This window comes from Pezoporus flaviventris, unplaced genomic scaffold, assembly GCF_033815535.1.
Source record: "Pezoporus flaviventris isolate CSIRO_AGI_PZ_B2104156 unplaced genomic scaffold, CSIRO_AGI_Pfla_v1 ptg000029l, whole genome shotgun sequence".
Classification (NCBI taxonomy): Eukaryota; Metazoa; Chordata; class Aves; order Psittaciformes; family Psittacidae; genus Pezoporus; species Pezoporus flaviventris.
Window position 1 is genome coordinate 18,397,850 of NW_026892577.1, and position 20,573 is coordinate 18,418,422.

A 20,573-nucleotide genomic window follows, 5' to 3' on the forward strand; every position below is an offset into this window, starting at 1 on the left:
GTGTCAATGGATGTGGTGTTTAAATGCATGTATTACTGACATGCACATAAAAGTTTTGGAGAAGGTATCCATATTAAGAAATGAAATACAAACTCTGCAAATTAAATCCCTTGTTTTAAATTGTCAAAACAGCATTATATCAGTAGGCCTGTTTGTGTGTTGTTTTGTTTTAAACTAACAATGTTGAGAGCTTTGCATAATCGTAAGTCATCTGCTCAATGTTTCAGATTTTGACACCTTTCTTGCTGAGAAGACTGAAAACTGATGTTGCTCTTGAGGTTCCTCCTAAACGAGAAGTTGTGGTATATGCACCACTGTCAAAGAAGCAAGAAACTTTCTATACTGCTATTGTAAATCGCACCATTAGGAAGCTATTTGGAAATAATGAGGTATCTACTAATGTGGATATTAGAAATATGTTTGCTATTAATGGTTTGTAGGCAAAACCACATTAATCTTGCTTCATTACCATTGCAATCAAACTGACTTTCTGCTTAAATATGTAGTCTGATCCGTTTGTTATCTATTTCAGTGGTATTTACTGTGACTGACCTCAGTGTGCACAGAACTAACACAATATAAGCGTAAATGTGCTTTTGATTACTTGTAGCCTGGGGGTAAAGAAAGCAGGTTTAATAGAGTTGACAATTTCTGCTGTAAAATCAGTAAGCTACCAATGCAGCTTTTAAAAATAAAGCAGAAGCTTTCAAAATCTACAGTTATAGACCTTTAAAATTTGGATTGCATTTTCTCTGTAGCAAAGCTTACAGCTGTTGAGTGTTAAGTAGGTATTGCATGATGCATATCAGTGAGACCTCTTTTTAGTATTGAGAATTACTGGGTCAACATAGGCCTTTGAATCTGAAGCTGCCTGTTGTTGATGGCAACGTTATCATTTCCTACAGGAAGAAGTAATTGAGTTGGGTCCTACAGGCCGACCAAAACGCCGCAGTCGAAAAGTGGTTGATTACTGTGAAGAGCATAATAGTTCATCTGATGACTTGGAAAAATGGATCAGCAAAATGCAAGAGGAAGTAGAAAAAGAGAGGTGCCTAGTCTAAAAGATTCTTTATCATTATACTGCATATCTCACTCTTAGTTTGTTTTCTGAGCTTTGCTTATTCAAATTGATCAAGAAGAACAGAATTTTGTCAGTCACTGTCTTTGTAGCTTTATGATTTATTTCTTTGCTTTTAGCTAATATTTGCTGGGCCATGATAGCAGTGATTAGCTTGTAACATCACTCATTAGAGGTACTGTTGAATAAGACATTTACTACTAGATGTGTGGCCTTTGTAGAGTCTAGCAATAAATTTGCTTCTTGAGTCCCTGTTTTCATTAGTCAGTCTTTTGTAGGTCCTGTCACAATAGTGCTGTTGATAGCCATAAAGAGCTCAAATGTCCTAGTGTGAAGTGTAATTTTTTGGGGGGCTGTTAAAACATTTTAATAGTGAAGAACTGTGTTTTCACCAAAGCCTCAAGGTCTAAGGTAGTGTTGGGTGCCAGCCAGGAAAGAACTGCTTCATCTTAGTTATTTGGTAGTTGAAATTTCATTGTAATAGCTTAGGTCTTGGCTATGGCTGGCAATGAGGACAAAGAGCTGAAGAGCTTGATTTATTGTTATGTTTTGCAGAGTTTCTGATAAGCCTTTTGTCTCTGATGTCCAGCTACATTCACAGCTGTATCTTTCACTGGCTCCAAGACAGGACAAGGGATAATGTTTGTGTGCTAACTACAGTTAACTCCTATTTTTTTGCAGAATTACTCAGGAATACTTGAAGCAAAGTTTGGGCTCAAGACTGGAGAAAAGAAAGGAGTCTTATTTCCTTGTTAAATTTTCAAAAATACGTAGGCTTAAACTGAGCCCTAGAACCCAGATGGTCAGCACGTTATTGCTGTTTTCGTGACAAGCATTGATCACTTTCTGGTGCTTAAGATCAGAGTTGAGGTTCAGGACTGAGGAACCTGAGGAATCATGTTCATTCCTGAGTTTAATCAGGTCTGTTGGTGGCTCTGAATTGGCTGGCAGTCCCTTGGATGTAAGGAAAAGCAGGTTAATCTTCAGGGTTGAAATGTATTTATTTTGCTAGATTTTTATTGTAATCCTGTTCTTTACAAGAACAGGCACTTAAATACATGTTTATATTAGTTTTATGGTACTCATGGATCCCTTATGTTGGGAACAGAACTTAGATGTGGAAGAGCTAAATAGCTGTATTTGTTGCGAATCCTGCACTTTGTACGTGTGGCCAAAATGGGAGAGGCAGAGAGCTGAGTTTGGAATAGCTTATGTATTGCTCTACAGGAGATGTCACTGTTTGTTTTACAGAGGGCTTGCTTCTGTTCCCTTTTCTGCTGGGTGACTTGCGAAAGTTGGTTTTTTTTTTGCTTCTGATTATTACTGATTGCTCTTTTGTGTTTTAAACCAATAATGGCAAACCCATCCCAAGTGTGACACTAGAAGAAGTTTTATCTGATAATAGCTATACTAAATATGAGGAATTTTGAGGACATTTGACCAGCATGTGAATCCAGTACTTTCTTTTGGTTTTATTGTTTTCTGCTCTTCAATATCTGTAGCATAATAAAGTGACAGTTTCCATACTAATAAGGTGATGTATCTTTTCAAGGCCAGTGGTAGCAGTGAGCGTTCCCATGGATTCTGAGGTGAACCTGAAACTGCAGAATATTATGATGTTACTGAGGAAATGTTGTAATCACCCCTACCTTATTGAATATCCTTTGGACCCTGCTACACAACAATTCAAGGTACATATTTTAAAAGGATTACAAGAAAAATTATTCCAACATTAGAAAGCAATAGACTGTGAGGTGACAGCAGTAAAGAATGACCTTTTCAGTGTATTTGGCAAATGCCTTCCCATTGAATTCTAGCAGTGTCCTGAATCCATTATTTGAAATTTCCTGCAGTAGCAGTTGCAGAGACCATTTCAGTCTCTGTGTGTGTTCAGCCTTCAAATAGTGATGCTTAATGTTCTACATTATGGCAGCACTCATCTGCTGGGAGGAGAGTTGCTGAATTCAGACAGTAGCTGGGTTTCCATTGACCTGAGGTGTTTAAGGATCTGCCTCAAGCTCTCCTCACAAAGGTTTCTTTTGAAAACAAAAACACTGACCTTGGTGGACTGTTCATAATGTACGCACTGCAGGAGGTGCAGTGGTAACTTTAAAGTGTGAGGTGTTGAAGGGCTGAACCAAGTACAACAGAGTTGTCTGCTCAGAGAATACAGCATTCCTTCTCCTCAAAAGGGGAAAAAAAAAATCCAAATTATATCATGAAGGCCAGCTGGTAGCTTAATCTGCGCAAAGCAGTTGGTAATATAGGAAACTATGAAGTAATTTGAATTGAAAGAATCTTGAGCAACTGTTAAGTTGCTTGCACATTCTAAGTGTAGGTTTGTGGGCATGTGTAATGGTGTTTCCTGTTCAATGAGTGATAATAGATTCAGCTGAGCTCAGGAGACGGTTGTTGAAGCTTACCAATGTAGAGTCAGTGCATAAAAAGGAGACTGCCCAGTTTGGGTGATGAGAGGAAATTATTGCGGAAAATGCAGGCTGACAGTTGACAACACTTGCAGGAGCTAGTACCTGCTCAGGAAAATGGATTGGGAAATACTGAGGTGATTGTTATATGGCTCAGGCCTGAGAAGTTTTCTACATCCTTGCTCTTAGACCATACCAAGAATTAGAAAAAGGAGTCTAAGGTAGCAGTGTGGAAACTTGTTCTGTGGACTTTGTCACTTGGATGGTATGTGTGCAGTAAGTTCTTCAGCAGTGCTTCCTTACAGCCAGTAGGTGGAAGTCTTGTGCATTAATTACAAGCTGTGAAAGAAACAGCGGCGCTTTTCTTGTGGATAAAAATAGTGTCATCAGGGTTTCGCCTTCCAGAATTGGGATAAAAACTAATTATTTTTTCTTTTAATAATTATTTGGGCATATGAAATGTTGGGGTTGGTTTTAGTTTTGGCATGATTTAATTGATTCAGTGTAGTTTGCTAAAGTTAGTGTTGCTTTTAGTTAGAAAGATGGTACAAGCTTGTTTCTGTGAGAAGCTTTCAGACAGCTTTTATTAGTGTTTCTGAGTTGGTGAAACCTGTGATATCATTCCCTCCTAATATATGATCCTCTCTTCCCTTTTCCAAGATTGATGAAGATCTAGTGAAGAATTCAGGCAAATTTCTACTCTTGGACCGAATGCTTCCAGAACTGAAAAAAAGAGGACATAAGGTACAGCTTATGATTTTGCAGGGGAGTATAGCTGTCCTCTTGTGACCAAAAAAATGGTATTAAGGAATCTTCTTGCTTTTTTAGGTCTTAATGTTCTCACAAATGACTCAGATGCTTGACATCTTGATGGATTATTGCTATTTAAGAGACTTCAAGTTTAGTCGATTGGATGGCTCTATGTCCTACTCAGAGAGAGAAGAAAATGTAAGTAGATGTATATACCCTTTGAGCCTATTAGTAAATTGCAAATAGCTTGATCCTGTGACACTGGAATATTATTTCATGCAGCATTTAACCTTAAATAGGCAGAAGATCTGTGTTGAAAACTGACATCCTTGCTGCTGCTGCTTAAATATCTGTAGCTCCTGAATACTGAAGCAATGAAATGTGTTACTACAAATATCTTGGGGTATGATTAGAATGAGGAGTCCTCACTTACTCTGTTGTACAAATATGATATGTATTGTGTGTATGAGGTGTGTATGTAATATATCTAGATTGTGGAAGATGCTAATCCTAATTTTACCCCTTCACATATCATTTCCTAGCATCCAGGATATGATGCCAACATCTATGGGGGAGGGTACTGCAAGCCTAGTGCCAAATAAAGTAGATTTCCAGAACATCAATTTTTTGTACCTAGTGGGAGACCGGTAACTTCAGCCTGAAATTGCACATGTATTAGTTCCAGCATAATCCTTTGTACTTGGTTGCTTGTAATATATTTTCAAATAACTACAGAATACCTTACTACTGATGCATATATTTATCATGAAGAGCAGCCATGCAGGGTTGTTCTGGAAAACTGCCTCTCTGAGGGTTTGCAGGGATGTAAAAGAGGAATATGGAGGAGGTATGCAGGATATATCATGGAGGTGTGCTACAATTGCTATCTGGTCTACAAAGTATGCACTAGTGCTTTTGAAGATACAGAACAATGGCAGATGACAGATATTCTAGCTCAAAGTGTGCTTCCTTTTGTGCAATTTTTTTTCAGTGCTGAGGAAAACCAAATCCTGCAACACTTAAGTTACTACTGTTAGAGCTGATTCTTAATGAGGAAAGGCTAATTAGCAATATATTGGTGAGCTATAGTGACTTTTATTAAGCTGGTGAAATTCTGAATTGGCTTGTAGTGGTGGTGGGGATTAGTCAGTTGTGTGCAAACACTTGTGGTGTGGGTGCAGGATGAGAGAAATCTTCGGGTCACCAGTCTGAAGTTCAGCAAGGCTCTGTGATTTGCTGCTGGTGCTACAGATACTGATGTCCAGGAAAGTCCAGAGAATATGGACTCTCCTGGACACCCTTTCTTTTAGAGAGCTTGGGTAACTGCTTCCACCTGGCAGTGGGGTGATAGTTTATTTTTCTGTGCTGTGATCAAGGTCCTGAAAATTACTGTACACTTGAAGTTTTCTACCAGTATTTGACTGGTCAGAGTAAGGTAGACTAGGTTTTGACTGGTATTGTAAACCTGGCAAAAGCTGTGCTGACACTTGGAAACATCTTGCAGTGAAAGTAGGTTTAATGTTGAGTAGGAGGCCAGAAAGTTACTCTTAGCTTTGAAGTAAGAGGAGGAGGTATACAGGGTGGCTGGAAGTTATAGTCAAGTTGGCATCAGTATTTTAGATTGCTGCTTGAATCAGTAACTGGATATGTCTTTAGGCTCTGGCAACTTGGACTGTGCTCATCAGACAAGAAAATACAATTGTTCCACTTCTTGGTGTTGTCCTGTCCCAAATGCATGCAATGTTTCTTAAAGCCTTGCTTTGGCCTCTTGACAGCGTGTGCTGTATTTTATCTGTGTTAATACTTTTAAACATACATGTCTCAAAATAGAGCATTAACTATCTTGTGTTTGATTTGTCTGCTGTTTTTTAATGAATTCTCTTCCAGATGCATCAATTTAATACTGATCCTGAAGTCTTCCTGTTCTTAGTGAGTACAAGAGCTGGAGGCTTGGGCATTAATTTAACTGCGGCAGACACTGTGATCATATATGATAGTGACTGGGTATGTTGACAGACTGTTAACTTCGTGAGAAGTGTCATAAAATGCTTTCTGTTGCTGCTTTTGATAATTATTTACTAACTCATTATGCTATAGACCATTTCTATAACTTTAATGAGGTGTTACAAAGTAGTGTATGCAAACATGTTATGTATGTAATATGCAACCTTGTTTGAAAAGTTCTAGTTTATGAAATAAAATGTTAGAGCTGGTTTGCACAACTAACCTGTATGCCCCTGAGTTATAGAAAAAGCAGGAAGCGTTTTCTTACTACTGTTGAAGATGTTTCCTTCTTTAGATTTACTAAAGTGTGAATGTAGCTGGACCTTCTACAGGTTCCCAGTTTCTAACAGCTGCCACATTAGTATTAGCCCCTTGTCAAGTCACAGGAGGAAATTCATGTGTTTCAGCTAGCTAGGATTATACTGCTCCTGTGAGTCTGGAGGCAGAGTAGAAGAGAGGTATGGAAGCGTATGACTGAGGACCTCTCCATCTTCACTTACTTTAATAGGAATATCTGCTGTTTCCATGATTATTCAGCTTCAGGAGAGCTAAAGCAACTTCACAAATGGCTGAATTTTTATTTTTTATTTTTTAAATCCTCCAACAAAAAAACTCACAAACCTAAAACTACGACACTCCCAGCTAAATTTGTGATACCCATGCCCATTTGTTGAAAACTGCAGCATATAATGCAGAAGCTGCCCAAACTAGTTGAGTTACTCTGGCTGCGTAGCTACAGCAGCTTGTGAAGGACAAGTGTAAGAGTAGGACAAGTGTAAGATATAGGATTCTATTATGCCATGGATGCCCTGCTTACTGCTTCTGCTCTGACTCTTAGAGCTCACTACTGAAAGTGCTGCCTGTGGTATGTCTCTTAAGAAAAGGTTAATGGTATAACTAGTTTATTTCTTCATCTGCTCAGAACCCCCAGTCGGACCTGCAGGCCCAAGACAGGTGTCACAGAATTGGCCAGACAAAGCCGGTGGTTGTTTATCGCCTTGTGACAGCAAATACCATTGACCAGAAGATTGTGGAGAGAGCTGCTGCCAAAAGGAAGCTAGAAAAGCTGATTATCCACAAAAGTTAGTATCTTTCTCTTACGACTTCCAGTAAGCATGTGTTGCTTCTTTGAATCTTGAGACAACTCCTTCTGCTCTGTTTTTCGACTGCTTAGTATTTTTTCTTAAATGCAGAAAGCTTTATTCTCCCAGCAAATGGCTAGATAGTATTACTTTTCAAAATGCAGTCTTAAGACACATTGTAAATAGCTTCTGCAGCAAATTAAAGGAAAGCACTTCTGTTATCTCTGGAATACCATGTCATGACTACTCCTTTGCTAGTACATACAGAAAAGAGGGGTTATGGGACACTGAGCCTTCCTGGAAGAAATACAGGTAAGGCCAGGCAATAAATGAGTAGAGGTCTGGGCTTTTGTGGCAGCTTGTCAGGTAGTTTGACTGAAATGCTTTTGCACTTTTACCATTGAAAATGCTGGTGGTAGGTGATAAGTATTGAGTTGATAATATTTAAAAAATTCTAACTTAAATGAACCAGAATATAAATCGAAAAGCAAATTAAAAAATTCTTCATACTTGCACTTTAATTTGTAACAGTTCTTCATTAGGAGGAGCAATATGCCCTCCTAATGACATTTAGAGCAGCATTTCTTCATGTAAAGTTTAGCAATAGACTTTTGCAGTTGCACTGGCAAACTTGCTTGAGTAGGGAGTGTTCCTGTTAAAATCGATAAAATTAATAAAGAATGTAGAATAGAAAGTTGGTTAGGTAGGTACCTGGGGGTGCCTACTAAACTTGGTTGAGACTGCAAATCCTAGAACTGTAGGAAAAAAAATCAGCATCCTGTTTGCACCTGTCCTGGATTTGAAGAACAGTATAACCGCCATAGAACAGTCCTGTTTGAACAATTAGCAGTGCTGAAGAGAATAATAGTCCTTGAATTTAGGTGTAGAACAATGGTGCTTCTTGTTGTAGTTCTTGATTATATAGCTGGTCATACTCAAAAGTCTTTAGAAGCAATTGTGTTGAAGTGGCTCTTTTGGGGGTAAATTTTTCTTGTGGGTCCCATAGGAATCATGCTTTGATTCCATAGTTTATTCTGTTTGTGATATTTGGACAGTAGCTCCATATAGCATTTTTTCAAACACTAAGCTTACTTGAAAAACACAATTCTTGTAACTTGGTATGGGCAATAATTAGCCTTATATTAAACTTGAAAAGTAGGTGAATAACTTTCCCGTAGTATATTGGGGGAGGCAGGAAGCAAACTTTCATGTGGGTATAAAGGGGCAGAAGGCTGCAGCTGTAACTGTCTGCTGCACAGTGCACTGCATGTCAAGCTGAAGGTGTGGTTTGCCTCTGTTTTCGGATGATGTCAGCCAGTCTTTGTTAGATGCTTCCTTTATCCTAACCTTTTTGTTTGTATTATGTTTGCCACTGGTCTCTTCATGTGACAGACAGGACTGCCATCTGACTCATCTGTAGGCATGTTAATGACCATTTTAAGTAAGAAAAGATTGGCTTTTTAATGGTATGATTGTGGTCCAATCTGAAGTTAAAATCAAAGTGGCAAGATGAGCGCACAAACCAGAATGGGCTCTTAATAGTAGATAACTGACATATTCTAAAGGAGCAATGGGAACTGGTGTAAGCTAAGCATCAAGTTGGGTCATGCCTTCAGTTTTCCAGTAAGTTAAATATTAATGTTGATAACTGTTGGTGGATCTTGCAACTTAGTTAGGGGTGTCCCCTCCAGGAACCTTTGGATCCACTGTGTAAATATAAAGGTGCTGTAATGGATCCTGTTATTTTGACTATCTAGAAAGTGTTGGAATTTTGGAGGAATGAATGAGGAAGGAATATCACAAAGCTTACTTAACTCAGGCCTTTCCATGGTGTCTAACCAAGTAGAGTGTGTACAGTACCAGTACTAGAGCTTAAGAACTAGAATTTATTGCAAAACGGAATGCTTTTTTTGTCCTCAGTACCAGGTTACTCTGTCTGTCTTGTGCTTCTGTTTTATTGGCAAAAGTTGCCTAGCAAACTGTATGAGAACCAGCATGCTTTTAGTTAAATTAGTGGTCAATAAAGCCTCAGTCATAAAATGAGTAAATGTGTTGATAAAAACTGAGGAAACTTGTCACAAAACAGTATGCCTTGCCTGTCTCCTGAAAATGTGCAAGACTGAGCTTGACTTCATCCATGCTCAGCTTTGCTTAAGTAATAATTGTGTATAATTTTTTAGCATATTGGGGCAGACATCCAGATTTGTGTGTAGACAGGAGTTAGCATAGTCTCTTCAAGAAATAAACCTGTCAGGTGTATTACTTTGTCATGCCTACCTAGTCCATCAAACTGAGGGATGTTCTGTCTGCAAACCATGTATCTTTCACGTGTTTCCTATCTTGTGGTTAATACTGCTTACTTTGTTTCAACCAGCTTACAATACAAAGGCAACAAACTTCAGTATCCACCATCTAACTTTATTTACAATATTTTTACTGTAAGTAGAACTAATGGCTCTTCTGCTCTGTGTGTGCCTGTGTGCATGTCGAATTGGTGTTTCAATCAGTTTTTCTGCATACTGCAGCTAGAAGGTGAAAGGCCTGCATGTAAGAACTCTTCATGTACCTCTGACTTTTTCTCACCAGTTAGGTTATTAACATATGGTGTGTTTACCTGAGGGCTAAACCAGTGAAATTTAGCATTATTTTTCATGTGCAAGACTAATTTGTTCAATACGTGATTCCAGCATTGATGTAATATTTTACAGCATTTGTTCCTGTCTCTATGTACTGACCTTAAAATTTCTTCTTTCTACAGATCAGTTTAAAGGTGGCAAATCTGGTTTAGCACAGTCAAAGAGCTGCCTGGACCCTCAGGAATTATTAGAATTACTGAAATCCAGAGACTATGAGAGGTATGCAGATTTCATATTTTTATTGGATCATGAGTTTATAACTTGCAGCTTGCCAGCAGCTGTTAGAAGTTCTCTTCTCTTCTGAAGTGATATGTGGATCTTCATAGTGGAAAGAATATCCTAGGATTCTGCTGTGTGGGAAAACTGACTTCTATGCAATACTAACTGTAAAATGCTTTTATCTTATTAAGAGAGATTATTTCTTCCTCTACAGGGAGGTTAAAGGATCTAAGGAAAAAGTAATCAGTGATAAAGATCTGGAGTTACTCTTGGATAGAAGTGATCTTATTGGTAAGTCAGTTTTCATCTGGTGGTTTGAGTTTTTTTTATTTCCCTCTGTTCAACAGTAAATTTGTATTTTATAAAAGTCTTTATATATAGAAACCTGCCATAGCTTCACTTACCTACAGCTGTGTTGTACATCTTAAGAAGGACCCTTTAGTTCCTTTGCAGACATTTCCAGCAGGATCTGCTGAAAAAGAAGCAACTTACTTAGACAGAAGTATTCCAGACTATATTCCTGTCTCCCTTGAGCATACTGTGAATAAAGAGTACAGATTGGGAAGTGTTCTGCAAAGCAGCTTTCGCTATAAGTTGCTGTAATTGGATCAAAATAGAAATTACTCTCAGAAAAGATTTATTTAAAAAAACTTGTATAAAAACCTATGTTGATGCTATCATAATTCAAAATATAACATTGGGGGAAGTTGGGCTTTTCAGAGTTACTGTGACTTGTCAGTGGATCAAATATAAAAAAAAAACAACAGGTTGTCTGCACGTTCTAGTGCTTGATTAGGCCAAGCTGCTATAAAAATCAAAAAACACAAAACAATCCTTAACCCTTTTGATAAAGGAAAAAAATCTTGTCCAGTTCATCTAAAGTAGATTTAGAATGAATGCTTTGCTTCCTTCAGCATCTTCAGCAGAGGTAAGCCTCAAAGCATATATACATGAAAAAAATCAGTAATTACTGGATTTAGAAGTAAAAAATGGTAGCTAGCCTTACGTAAGTGTGATACATATATTCTGAGTAAAATAACTTTGCCTTAGGAGAACTATTCCTATAATTTTTTCTTCATACATTATGTAAAGAAGTTGTTCTATAAAATTGCTTATTTCAGTTAACTGACTGCTAATAGAGAAAATTATTCCATGGTGGTACTAAGCAAATTTAGTATATTAATTTAAAAAAAAAAAAGTTTATACAAAGACACTAATTTATCATTATGTACTGAATATTTACTACACCTAACTACAGTTAATGCTTTAGGAACTAAAATGCCACCCCATATGCCATAATTATTAAATTTTATATAAAGAAAGTACTTCATTAGCTTTATATTTGCAGTGATTATATGCTATTTATTTATAGTGCTATATATTGCTATATATTTGTAATGATTGCAGGTGCTAGGAAAACAAGAGGTAGGTCTCTGAACTTTAGAAAATAATATTGATTAACATGGCCATAATTTTATTTCCTGGTAACTTCACTAAATAGGTTCACTGCATTCTGCTTTATTCTCAGGAAAATGAGACTCGTTCTTGCAAACTTCTAGTGGCAAACTGTAGATGAAGGAGCAAAATGATTTTATCAGCTTACTTTCCAGATCCAAACAAAAATACATGCAACTCTTACGTTGCAGTAGTTAGGTTGCATACACTCCATCTGTCATTGGTGATCTTTGTTTTGTTTTAATCCTAGATCAAATGAAGACCTCTGAAAAAATGAAAAAAGAAAAAATGGGTATCTTCAAGGTCTTAGAAGAATCGTCAGATTCCAGTGCAGAATGTGTGTTTTAATATGCAAATGTGGCTGGTAGCCTTACAGCACAAACGTATGACTGACATCAGATCTTCCGGAGATGTTACTTACGCATACTGTTCCTTTATGCTGACTTTCTTTAAGGCGTTTTTCAAATCCCTTGTGTTCTTTCAGTGAAATATAACATGTTCTACATTATAATGCAGGTGATAGTTTCATGTTATAGATTTGGTAGGCTCTCAAAAGATTAAGAAAATGGACATGTTTCACCTTTACAGCTAACTCCTGTGATCAGTGGTAAATACTGGCAAATTTGTATACAAAAAATCTTCCTGTGGAAGTCCTAAAACACTTTTTTTTTCCCTCCTTATATGGTGTGAATTATGTTTTATTTGGAAGGGAGAGAACATGTCCCATTGTTACAGCCATTTGTGCAGCTTCTGTGTTTTAACTTCTCCAAATTATTTTGATTAAATAAATGTCTGGTTTGTCTTAAAGGTGTAGGGGTTTTAGCATAGCTTCTTAAATAAGTGCAGCTTATGTTGTGTCCATTAATTCATTCTCTACCTACTCTGGCTAAGGTCTAAATATAGCACACATTAAAAGAGGGAGGTGAAAATAAAAGAAAAAAAACAAAGAAAGAACACCCCCCAAACAAACAAAAAAAAACCCAAACAAAAAAAGGCAGCTTGAATTTTGCTGGTGCAGGCATTACTTCAGTATTGACTTGCTTGTCAGCTTGCACAGCTAAGGTTCCTGTTTGAAGCATGTGGAGGGGAAAGTGCAGAGTATCTCTGGGGCTGTGTGGATGACCAGGGAAAGGAAGGCGTTGAGACTACAGTGGAGCAGAAATGATAGGTGAAGGATACTGCTTGTTTATGTTGCCTCAAGCAATGAGGCTTTCAGTGAAGATGTTTTTCCCAGTATCCAACCTAAACCTCTGGTGTAACTTGAGGCCATTTTCTCTTGTCCTATTGCATATTACTTGGGACATGAGACTGACACCCACCTCCCTCCATCCTCCTTTCATGTAGTTGGGAGCAATAAGCTCTCCCCTGAACCTCCTTTTTTCTCCAGGCTAAACAACCCCAGTTCCCTCAGTTGCTCCTTTCACCAGCTTCATTGCTCTTTGAATGTGCGCCGACACCTCGATGTCTCTCATGTGGTGAGGGGCCCAAAACTGAACACAGTATTCAAGGCATCAAGTAGCCTTTAATCTTTGAGTTCTGATTTGTGAAAATGCCATCTAGGTATAATTAGAAGCTGCAGTCATGGAATTGCAGCTGGAGCTGTCACAGAATACTAGAGATGCCAAGGCACAGGTAAAATGCAATAAAATAAAATCCTACCTAATCCCATCAGACTTTGGAAACTAGCTTCCATTCACATTATGATCGTAATTACTCCCCATAGAGAGTAATCTGATGCATGATAGAGCAGGAGTAATTTTCTGTTAGTGAGAGATGTTTATCCTTGCCTCTATAAGGTAACAAATCTTGTCAATTAATGAGTAGGCTAGCTTTGACCTTTGCCTGTTGAAAGTCCAGTCGTGTTTCTAATATCTGAAGACAAGTTTCCAGGTTTTATGCTCAGTTACTTATTAGCCCAAGTAATGGGAAGTCCAACATGTGTTGTCTCCATGTGTTACTTGTATTTGCTGAACTACTTTGCTAGTTTCCTTTATGCCTCATTCTATGCTGGCAAAGACCTGCAAGATTTAAGAGTAGATAGAGCTACAATAGTATCTAAAAGAAATAATTGTAAAAGTTTTAATAGCAACTAACATAACTGCTTCCACATAGGCGTACTTAACTTCTGAAGACTGATTTACCCTGTTTAACCTGCAGAGCTACCTGATTGTCATCACCAGGCAATGTCGTGGAAAATGAAAAAGTTTCTATCCCATAGCTAGGATTTAATACTTGCAGCCTTCCTGAATTTGCATAAACTGGCATTAATGCTAATGGTAGCATTAGTGAAATGTAGTCGCCATTCAGTAATGTGTGGAGCTCGATGTTCTGTAGAGACTTTGCAGAGCTGTGACTGCTTTTGTAGCCCACCTTCAAAAAGCAAAAGCAATGCATATTTTTTCGTGTTTTTTGCTTACTGCCATAGAGGAGCCTATCTCTCCATCCCCTGTTGTTTTTAGCTCCTGAAGCAAACACAGTGCCTTCTTTGTATGACCTTATATTTCGTATGCCTATAGTCAAGAGTAATGTTCACACTTGCTATCCAACTAAGCTTTGAAGGGGCAGTCCAGCACTTGCGTGCTTACTGCTGACAGGCAAACCTTGTGGCATGCTGCGAGGGGTGCTGGGATTTTGGAAAGCAGCCTTTCTGTAGCAGGGGAGATACGCAAGTAAATGCGGTAATGATAATGTGAGGATGCTGGAGGCTCTGTAGGGACGTGACTGGTGCTAACAGTTTTTAATTGTTCTGGGTGAAATAGTGTCCCCTTGATTGTCCGAGGGGAAAAAATATTTCCAAAGCTGCAAGACACATTCTTGAAGCATAGATTTGTCCTGGTAATGGAAGCAGTTCTTCTGTCTCATGCTGCATCCAGATACACTCAGCTGTTGTTCCTCTTGCTGGGATGTTTGCAGATGTTTGAGTTGAGACCAAATTCATGGACAAAAAGATGGGTCTCAGCTCGCTTGTGTGTTAATGCTGTGTGTCTGTTTGCAAGTTGTTTTTCTCCTCTTCGGGGTTTTGTTTGTGGTTTTTTTTTTGTTTGTTTGGTTGGTTTTTGTTTGGGTTTTTGTTGTTGTTGATTGTTTTTTTTTGTTATAACTGGTGAGCAGCTCATATTCTTGGCCAGGGAGGGTCAGGGAGAGGCTGCTAGTGCTTTTTCCAAGTGGTGACAAGAAAATGCATGGTAAACTTATCTCACGTTAGAATATATTAAGTGGCATTTCACCAGTGCTCAAGTGCTCTTTGTGCTTACCATCATTTGAGTATTTTTACTTTCTGCCTAGCAAAAGATGATGATTTTTGAGCTGCCAAGACCTATGCGTTGCCATTAACAAATGAAACTTCAATGTCCAAGCTGGAGCAACTTGCCTTGTTGCTCAGGGCTGTTTTGGTGGGGGCAGTGGTGGTCGTGGTGTAGGGTGTGAGGAAGAGACCCATATGAGACCTCTGTCTTGATGCTGTTAGTTCAGCAGCTTTTAACCCTTTCCTGTCGTATTTCCTTGAGGCTAGCTCTGTCAAGTCACTGCCAGCAGCAGGTCTGACTGTGTAAACACTTGAAAAATAGTGATCTCTGTTGGCTCAGGGAGGAGATGTGCTGCTCTGGCCCATGTGAGCCCTCTTCTCCAGCGTGCCATGGCCCACGGCTCCTGCTGTGCTCACAGCTTTCCATGCTGCAGCTGAGCTTGGCACCTTGTGCTCTGGGGGGTGCTCCTGCCAGCCAACAGGGAGGAGCAGCACAGGACCCTGTCTGCTGCAGAAGAACGGGAGATGTGGCAGGGAGAGGCCACGACTGGAAACGCAAGTAGTCTGGTCCATGTTAAAAGTTACAGATTGTGCTTTCTGCTGTGCTGTACACCTATGTGAGACAATCCCTCCTTGGCAGGCTGCTAGCTCACTTACAGACTGCCTGATATACTTCAGATAGGAACCTTTTATGCATTTCTTACATTATTGTTAAATTCTTCAGCAGGGACCTCAGTGTGGTTGCAGATGTAACCCTATTTAAACCTATTTTGTTGTTGTTGACAAACAACAATTCCTCTGTTAAACTCCAGAGGAATTTGGAAAGTGAGACTACAGTGAACACAGCAGTTGCCAAGTATTTTGTCGTGCATCATAAAAAATGAATACATTCCTTTTCTCAGCAAGCTACAGCAGAAAGCTATCAAAGTCCTCCCTAAGTAATGAATGTGAATTGCCCTGGGTAGCCTGTTCCCATAGCGATAAATTGGATCAGTTCTGGTATCTGCAGAGAAAACTCCACCTCCAGAGCTACCCCGCAAGCTGTTTGTAGTTCCCGGCTCCTGCGTCATGTCCCGCACAATCGGCGTTTTCCCAGTGGTGCTGCCAGCCTTCGCCCCAGGAGCTCAGCCGCGCGATAAACGCACATGGCGCTGGACAAAGCCGGGCTTTTGTCTTTGCTGGAGTGGGGAGGGCAGGGGAAACGCCTGGCACGGTTCAGGCTCTCCAGCCCTGACCCCCGATGCAAGAGCAAGCTCGTGAGGATATCTGGAACGAGCCCTGTTTTGCTGACAGGCGTTTGTACAGTAGGAAAACAGTCAGTGGCTTTGCAGGCGCTGGCGGGCTCAGCCCACGCGCTGGCGTTGGGATGCAGCACTCCGGATGGCCCCAGCAGCCAGCGCTTTCCTCCTGCCGTATGTGGTGTGCAGCCAGGAGCCCGCAGCTTGCTGAGAAAGTGGGCAGCAAGGAGCATGCCGTGCTGAGAGCAGCCGTGCTCCCACGCCATGGCAGGGCAGGAGCACCCATCTGAGATGCAGCCAGAGCAATTTGTTCCTGCAGGTTTACTCACTCCTTCAGCCCTGCGGGTCTGTGTTCTCCGTCGCTGCACTGGCTTTTTGTCCAGGCCAGCCTGCCTGCACCTGCCAGGACTGGAGCATGGAGTGCCTTTCCCTGGGGAAATGCGCTGCAAATGGGAGATAATTAGCCCCCATTGGCAGCAGTGAGGGGAGATGTCACCCCAGCAGGCCAAAACCCACTCACCTTGAAAATTAAAGCTGCTTGTGTAGTGGCTGGAGTTTGTGCAGGTGTTTGCAGGCATCTGCTGGTGGCATGGAGAAGCCAGGCTTTTCCCAGGGATGAGGAGGACAAGGAGTTTGCTGTTTGAGCTATGCCATCCTTGCTTGCTTGCCACTGCTTACAGAAGGAGTTGGGGGGGATGAGCTAAATTGAGCTGGATTGGTGAAATTAGTTCCCTCCCAACTTGTCAAAAAGCTGTAAAGTTGAGCTGGACCATAGGAGGCTTATAACCTTGGTAATGGGTCAGCTTTACCTCAGCAGATTATTGTTTTGGGGTTTGTGGTTTGGGTTTAGTGGTTTTGATTGGGTTTTGGGTGAGATTTTTTGCAAGTAGCTGTGCTGCGGTGTGATTCATTGTGAAGGAGAAGAAACACAGGCTGCAGCAGTAACAGGTTGCTGAAGACAGCTAGAACTTTCCAAGCTGTTGCAGATGCACCCATTAACCCAGGGGTTGAGGTGGCCCTGTGCCTGCAAAAGAGGTTCTGTATGCAGCTACAAACCCTTCTGTTTTCAACCTCTGGCAGTCTGTTTTAAAGCAAAGATGACACTACATCTTAGAAACCATTTATTTTTACACCAGAAGAACAGCCAGTGTCTTGTTCAGAGGTGTGAGCCTGGAAAGAACTTCACTGCACAGCTTTTTGCTATACATGGGTGGAGCACTGCTGCTCAGGCACCATCAGCCCTTCATCCAGCACACATGGGGCATGTGCCCCCTGCCCACATCAGTCCTGTGGCATCTCTAGCAGCTGCATGTCTGGCAGCACAGCAATGCCTCTGGCAGCCACATGGGCCCTTGCACAGGGGACTGTCCCAACCCTGGCCACAGGTCTGCCCTGGTTTGGACAAGAGATGTGGGTCTCCAGCCTGTACCCAGCCCTGAGCCTGTGGTATGGGGCTGGGGAGCCTGCAGAGGACGGTCAGGGTCAGCTGGAACAGGGGACAGAGACCATGGCCACTCAAATCTTCCCCTCTTTGAGGCAGGAGTCCCCGGCTTCCAGCAAGCATCAAGTGGATGTTTTTTCACAGAGCTCAGTTTGTGACCATGGGGAATAGAGGGGCAGCTGGGTGATGCAGTATGGGAATCACAGGACCCATCATCATGAAGCAGTGCTGGATGTGGAAGGAAGCAGGTTCCAGTTGCCTTGCACCAGGGACAGGCCACCAGTGCCAGCTATGGTCTGTGGCTTGGCTGTGCCCACTGGGCCTTTGCTGGGTGCCAGCAGGCAGCTGCTAACAGCAGCTGGGCAGCATGTGAGAGCAGTCTGACTCAACCTTGTAATCTCCCCATGCTACTCTCTATAAACACAGCCATGCACTGAGTACCCTTCTGCTGCCCACGGAACCCCAGTCCAGTGCACAAGAATACCAGGAGAAAGCAGAGCCATCTGCCTTGTAGATTCACCCCGTTTATTGAATGCAAACAAAAGGCAAATAACTGAGACACAAGAGAGTGGTAATGTGACTTTGGCCTCTGATTTTCCTGTGTGATTGACAGTGCAAAGGAGGGGAAAAAAAATATAATTCTGTGTATTAGGAAAAAGCCAAGAGGAAACAAAAAGAATGTTGAACAATTAGTGACATCTCATGTGAACAAATGGAGGATTAATAATGGCAAGGAAATTCAAAGCCATGCCTAGCATTCCTTATTGCAAACAAGATTCGGCAGGCAGGCAGGGATGATGCTTTTCAAGGAAAAGCAGCAGGGGATAAACCATCCACACTGGCTTTGTGAGCAGTGCAGTTTACTTTGGGAAGACGGTGACCACCTCGTAGCCCTCTGGAGGAATCACCCGCTCCCGTGCGTGCTTCTCGCAATAGATTTGGTCTTCCACGAAGAAGTGTCCTTTCTGCTTGAGGTTGGTGCCGCAGTCACTGCACACATAGCACTCGGGGTGTCGCTGCTTGTCCCGGATCTTCACAAACACCCCTCTGGGGAAGGAACCAGTACCCCTCAGCACCAGGTACCCCCAGGTACCCCCCACTGCCTCCTTCTTCCCCAGCTACCTCCCACCCAGCCCAGACCCACACCAGTGCTGAGGGCAGACAATTTTCTCCTGCTCCTGAGAAGTCAAAGGATTGACTTCTGAGAAGTCATAGGACACGCCCTACCTCCTGCCAAGCAGATGTTAACAACACTTTTAGAGCCCAACACATGCTGGCATGCGACTTCTCTGGAAAGTGTTCCCTATCACTGGCCTGCCTAAGCTTCACAGGGACCCTATTGTGTAGCGGCAAGAATCACTGTGATGGCATCTTTTAGCTGATAGCTCGAGACAGCACAACAGCTTTCAAATGCCCAGAATCAAATGGCAGGCATCAAGGTGACCATCTCGGGGAGCAAAATCCAGGTCCAAACCAAGTGGATTGCAAAAGAAATACAGAAATGACTGCCTGCCACCAACCTAGGGGGATGAAGGCCGTCGCTGCCCTTTTGCCAGTGACCAGTGTGCCAGGTTTGTGTGGGAGAGGCACAGACCAGATCCTTGTTCTGATCTCAGACACTGATGCTCAGGCGCCACAGTGAATGGATCCAGCCAAATGTGGGCCAGCTCTGGAAAATTTCACAGCTTAACCCAGCAGATGATGAAGAAAACACAACAATTTGCCAGGAGTATAATTTTGTTCCAGCAGCCACCTATATTTTCTGTAATTCATTAAGTTTTTATTGCTATTTATAGCTTTGTGCTTTCTCTCATCTACCCAGCTGTTAGAATAATTGTAGGGTTTGTCTCTGATTCATATTTTACAGGGTATGGATTGCCTCTAATGACTCTGTCAGTCCCTGGTGCTCCAGGCAATCACAGTGTAGAGAGCCTCAGCAACTAGCTGATAGCTTGTGGTGGGCAGCACGGAAGAAAGCTGAATTCTTCCATGACAATGCAGGTGGACTGCCAATACTTGACTGCTGGAGTCAGCTGTTAAGCTAAGGGGGTTGTAGGAAAGAATCCGTGGTTGAGAAACTGAACATCAAACTGACTGCATGGGTTCGGTCCCTCCTGTTGTCACACTTATGGTGCAGCAGCTCTGTATCAAACCCATGCCCCTGGTGTTCTGGCAGTTAGACATACCCACATAGAGACAACTAAAATTATGTCTGGGTAAATACAGTAGAGGTGTGCTACAGTTAAGCAGGGAGAACACAGCTCACTTGGTCCACACGGCCTCTGACCACCCATGCACCTCTGACCACTCCATGGCAGGGGGTGCCAAGACATTAAAAGCATTGAATACACAAGCCCTGAATGAATAGCACATTTTGTTTCTGGGTGTTTCCTGCCTGAAAGGTAGGAAGCAAAATACTGCAGCAACAACTGTATCAAAAGTTTTTCTCATAGGGACTGTTTTGGTTTCCACTGATAGATACTAATCTGTAGAGGGAAACCCAACTCCTGTCTCACTACAGAGAACTGCAAAGTTGGTGCTATCAAAGCTGGTGAGAATAATTGTGTCTTGAGCCAGTTCCTGGACGCTCTGGATGTGAGCAGGTGACGTGTTTTGGGTGCAGCACCTCAGCCCCTCACACAGGCATGTTACGCTTGGCCTGAAACCCCAGGGACAGGCTTACTTACACAATGCCAGATCCACACTTCTCACACATGGGCAGCTTCTGGGCATTCCCAATCGATGAGGCCACCTTTGTGGTGGGGGCTTTGACGCTCCTAAATCCAGATGGTTTGGTGGGGTCTCCTGGGGGGTGGAAGTAGAGTGCTTCAGAGCGTGTGAGATGCGTGGTTCTAGGCTATCCCTCCCAAGCAGATGTTTTTCTAGGGAGGTGTGAGGTTCTTTAATGCCAGCTCTGAGGCTGGGATTCATGCATGGAAAGCAGGCAGGGATTTAGGGACGTGTGGGAAGGAGGGAGAGAAAGGGCACAGCTGAGCCTGC

General features: G+C 41.7%; 2 protein-coding genes across 11 annotated transcripts in view; one reads left to right on the forward strand and one right to left on the reverse strand.

The window, feature by feature from the left end:
• Nucleotides 1-20,573, forward strand: part of HELLS (helicase, lymphoid specific) — a 324,719-nt gene that overhangs the window by 12,181 nt on the left and 291,965 nt on the right. The window contains exons 13-22 of one of the 3 annotated variants that reach the window (XR_009744391.1): nt 228-389; nt 906-1,048; nt 2,631-2,769; nt 4,165-4,248; nt 4,333-4,452; nt 6,142-6,258; nt 7,181-7,340; nt 10,099-10,195; nt 10,410-10,486; nt 11,901-12,275. Coding sequence is in view for 2 of the 3 variants with exons in the window: in XM_061459419.1 (XP_061315403.1) it covers nt 228-389; nt 906-1,048; nt 2,631-2,769; nt 4,165-4,248; nt 4,333-4,452; nt 6,142-6,258; nt 7,181-7,340; nt 10,099-10,195; nt 10,410-10,486; nt 11,901-11,998 (1,197 nt within the window). In the remaining variant the exon portion in view is untranslated. Of the gene's footprint in view, nt 1-227; nt 390-905; nt 1,049-2,630; nt 2,770-4,164; nt 4,249-4,332; nt 4,453-6,141; nt 6,259-7,180; nt 7,341-9,714; nt 9,779-10,098; nt 10,196-10,409; nt 10,487-11,900; nt 12,458-20,573 lie in introns of those variants that run through there. The other 2 variants (XM_061459419.1, XM_061459420.1) reach the window with 2 other exon arrangements.
• Nucleotides 18,082-20,573, reverse strand: part of PDLIM1 (PDZ and LIM domain 1) — a 43,267-nt gene continuing 40,775 nt past the window's right edge. For 7 of the 8 annotated variants that reach the window (XM_061459382.1, XM_061459386.1, XM_061459380.1 and 4 more), the window contains 2 exons: nt 20,261-20,378; nt 18,082-18,620 (listed from right to left, as the gene is read on the reverse strand). In XM_061459382.1, the coding sequence (XP_061315366.1) occupies nt 18,434-18,620; nt 20,261-20,378 (305 nt within the window). In that variant the 3' untranslated portion in view covers nt 18,082-18,433. Of the gene's footprint in view, nt 18,621-20,260; nt 20,379-20,573 lie in introns of those variants that run through there. The other variant, XR_009744387.1, reaches the window with a different exon arrangement.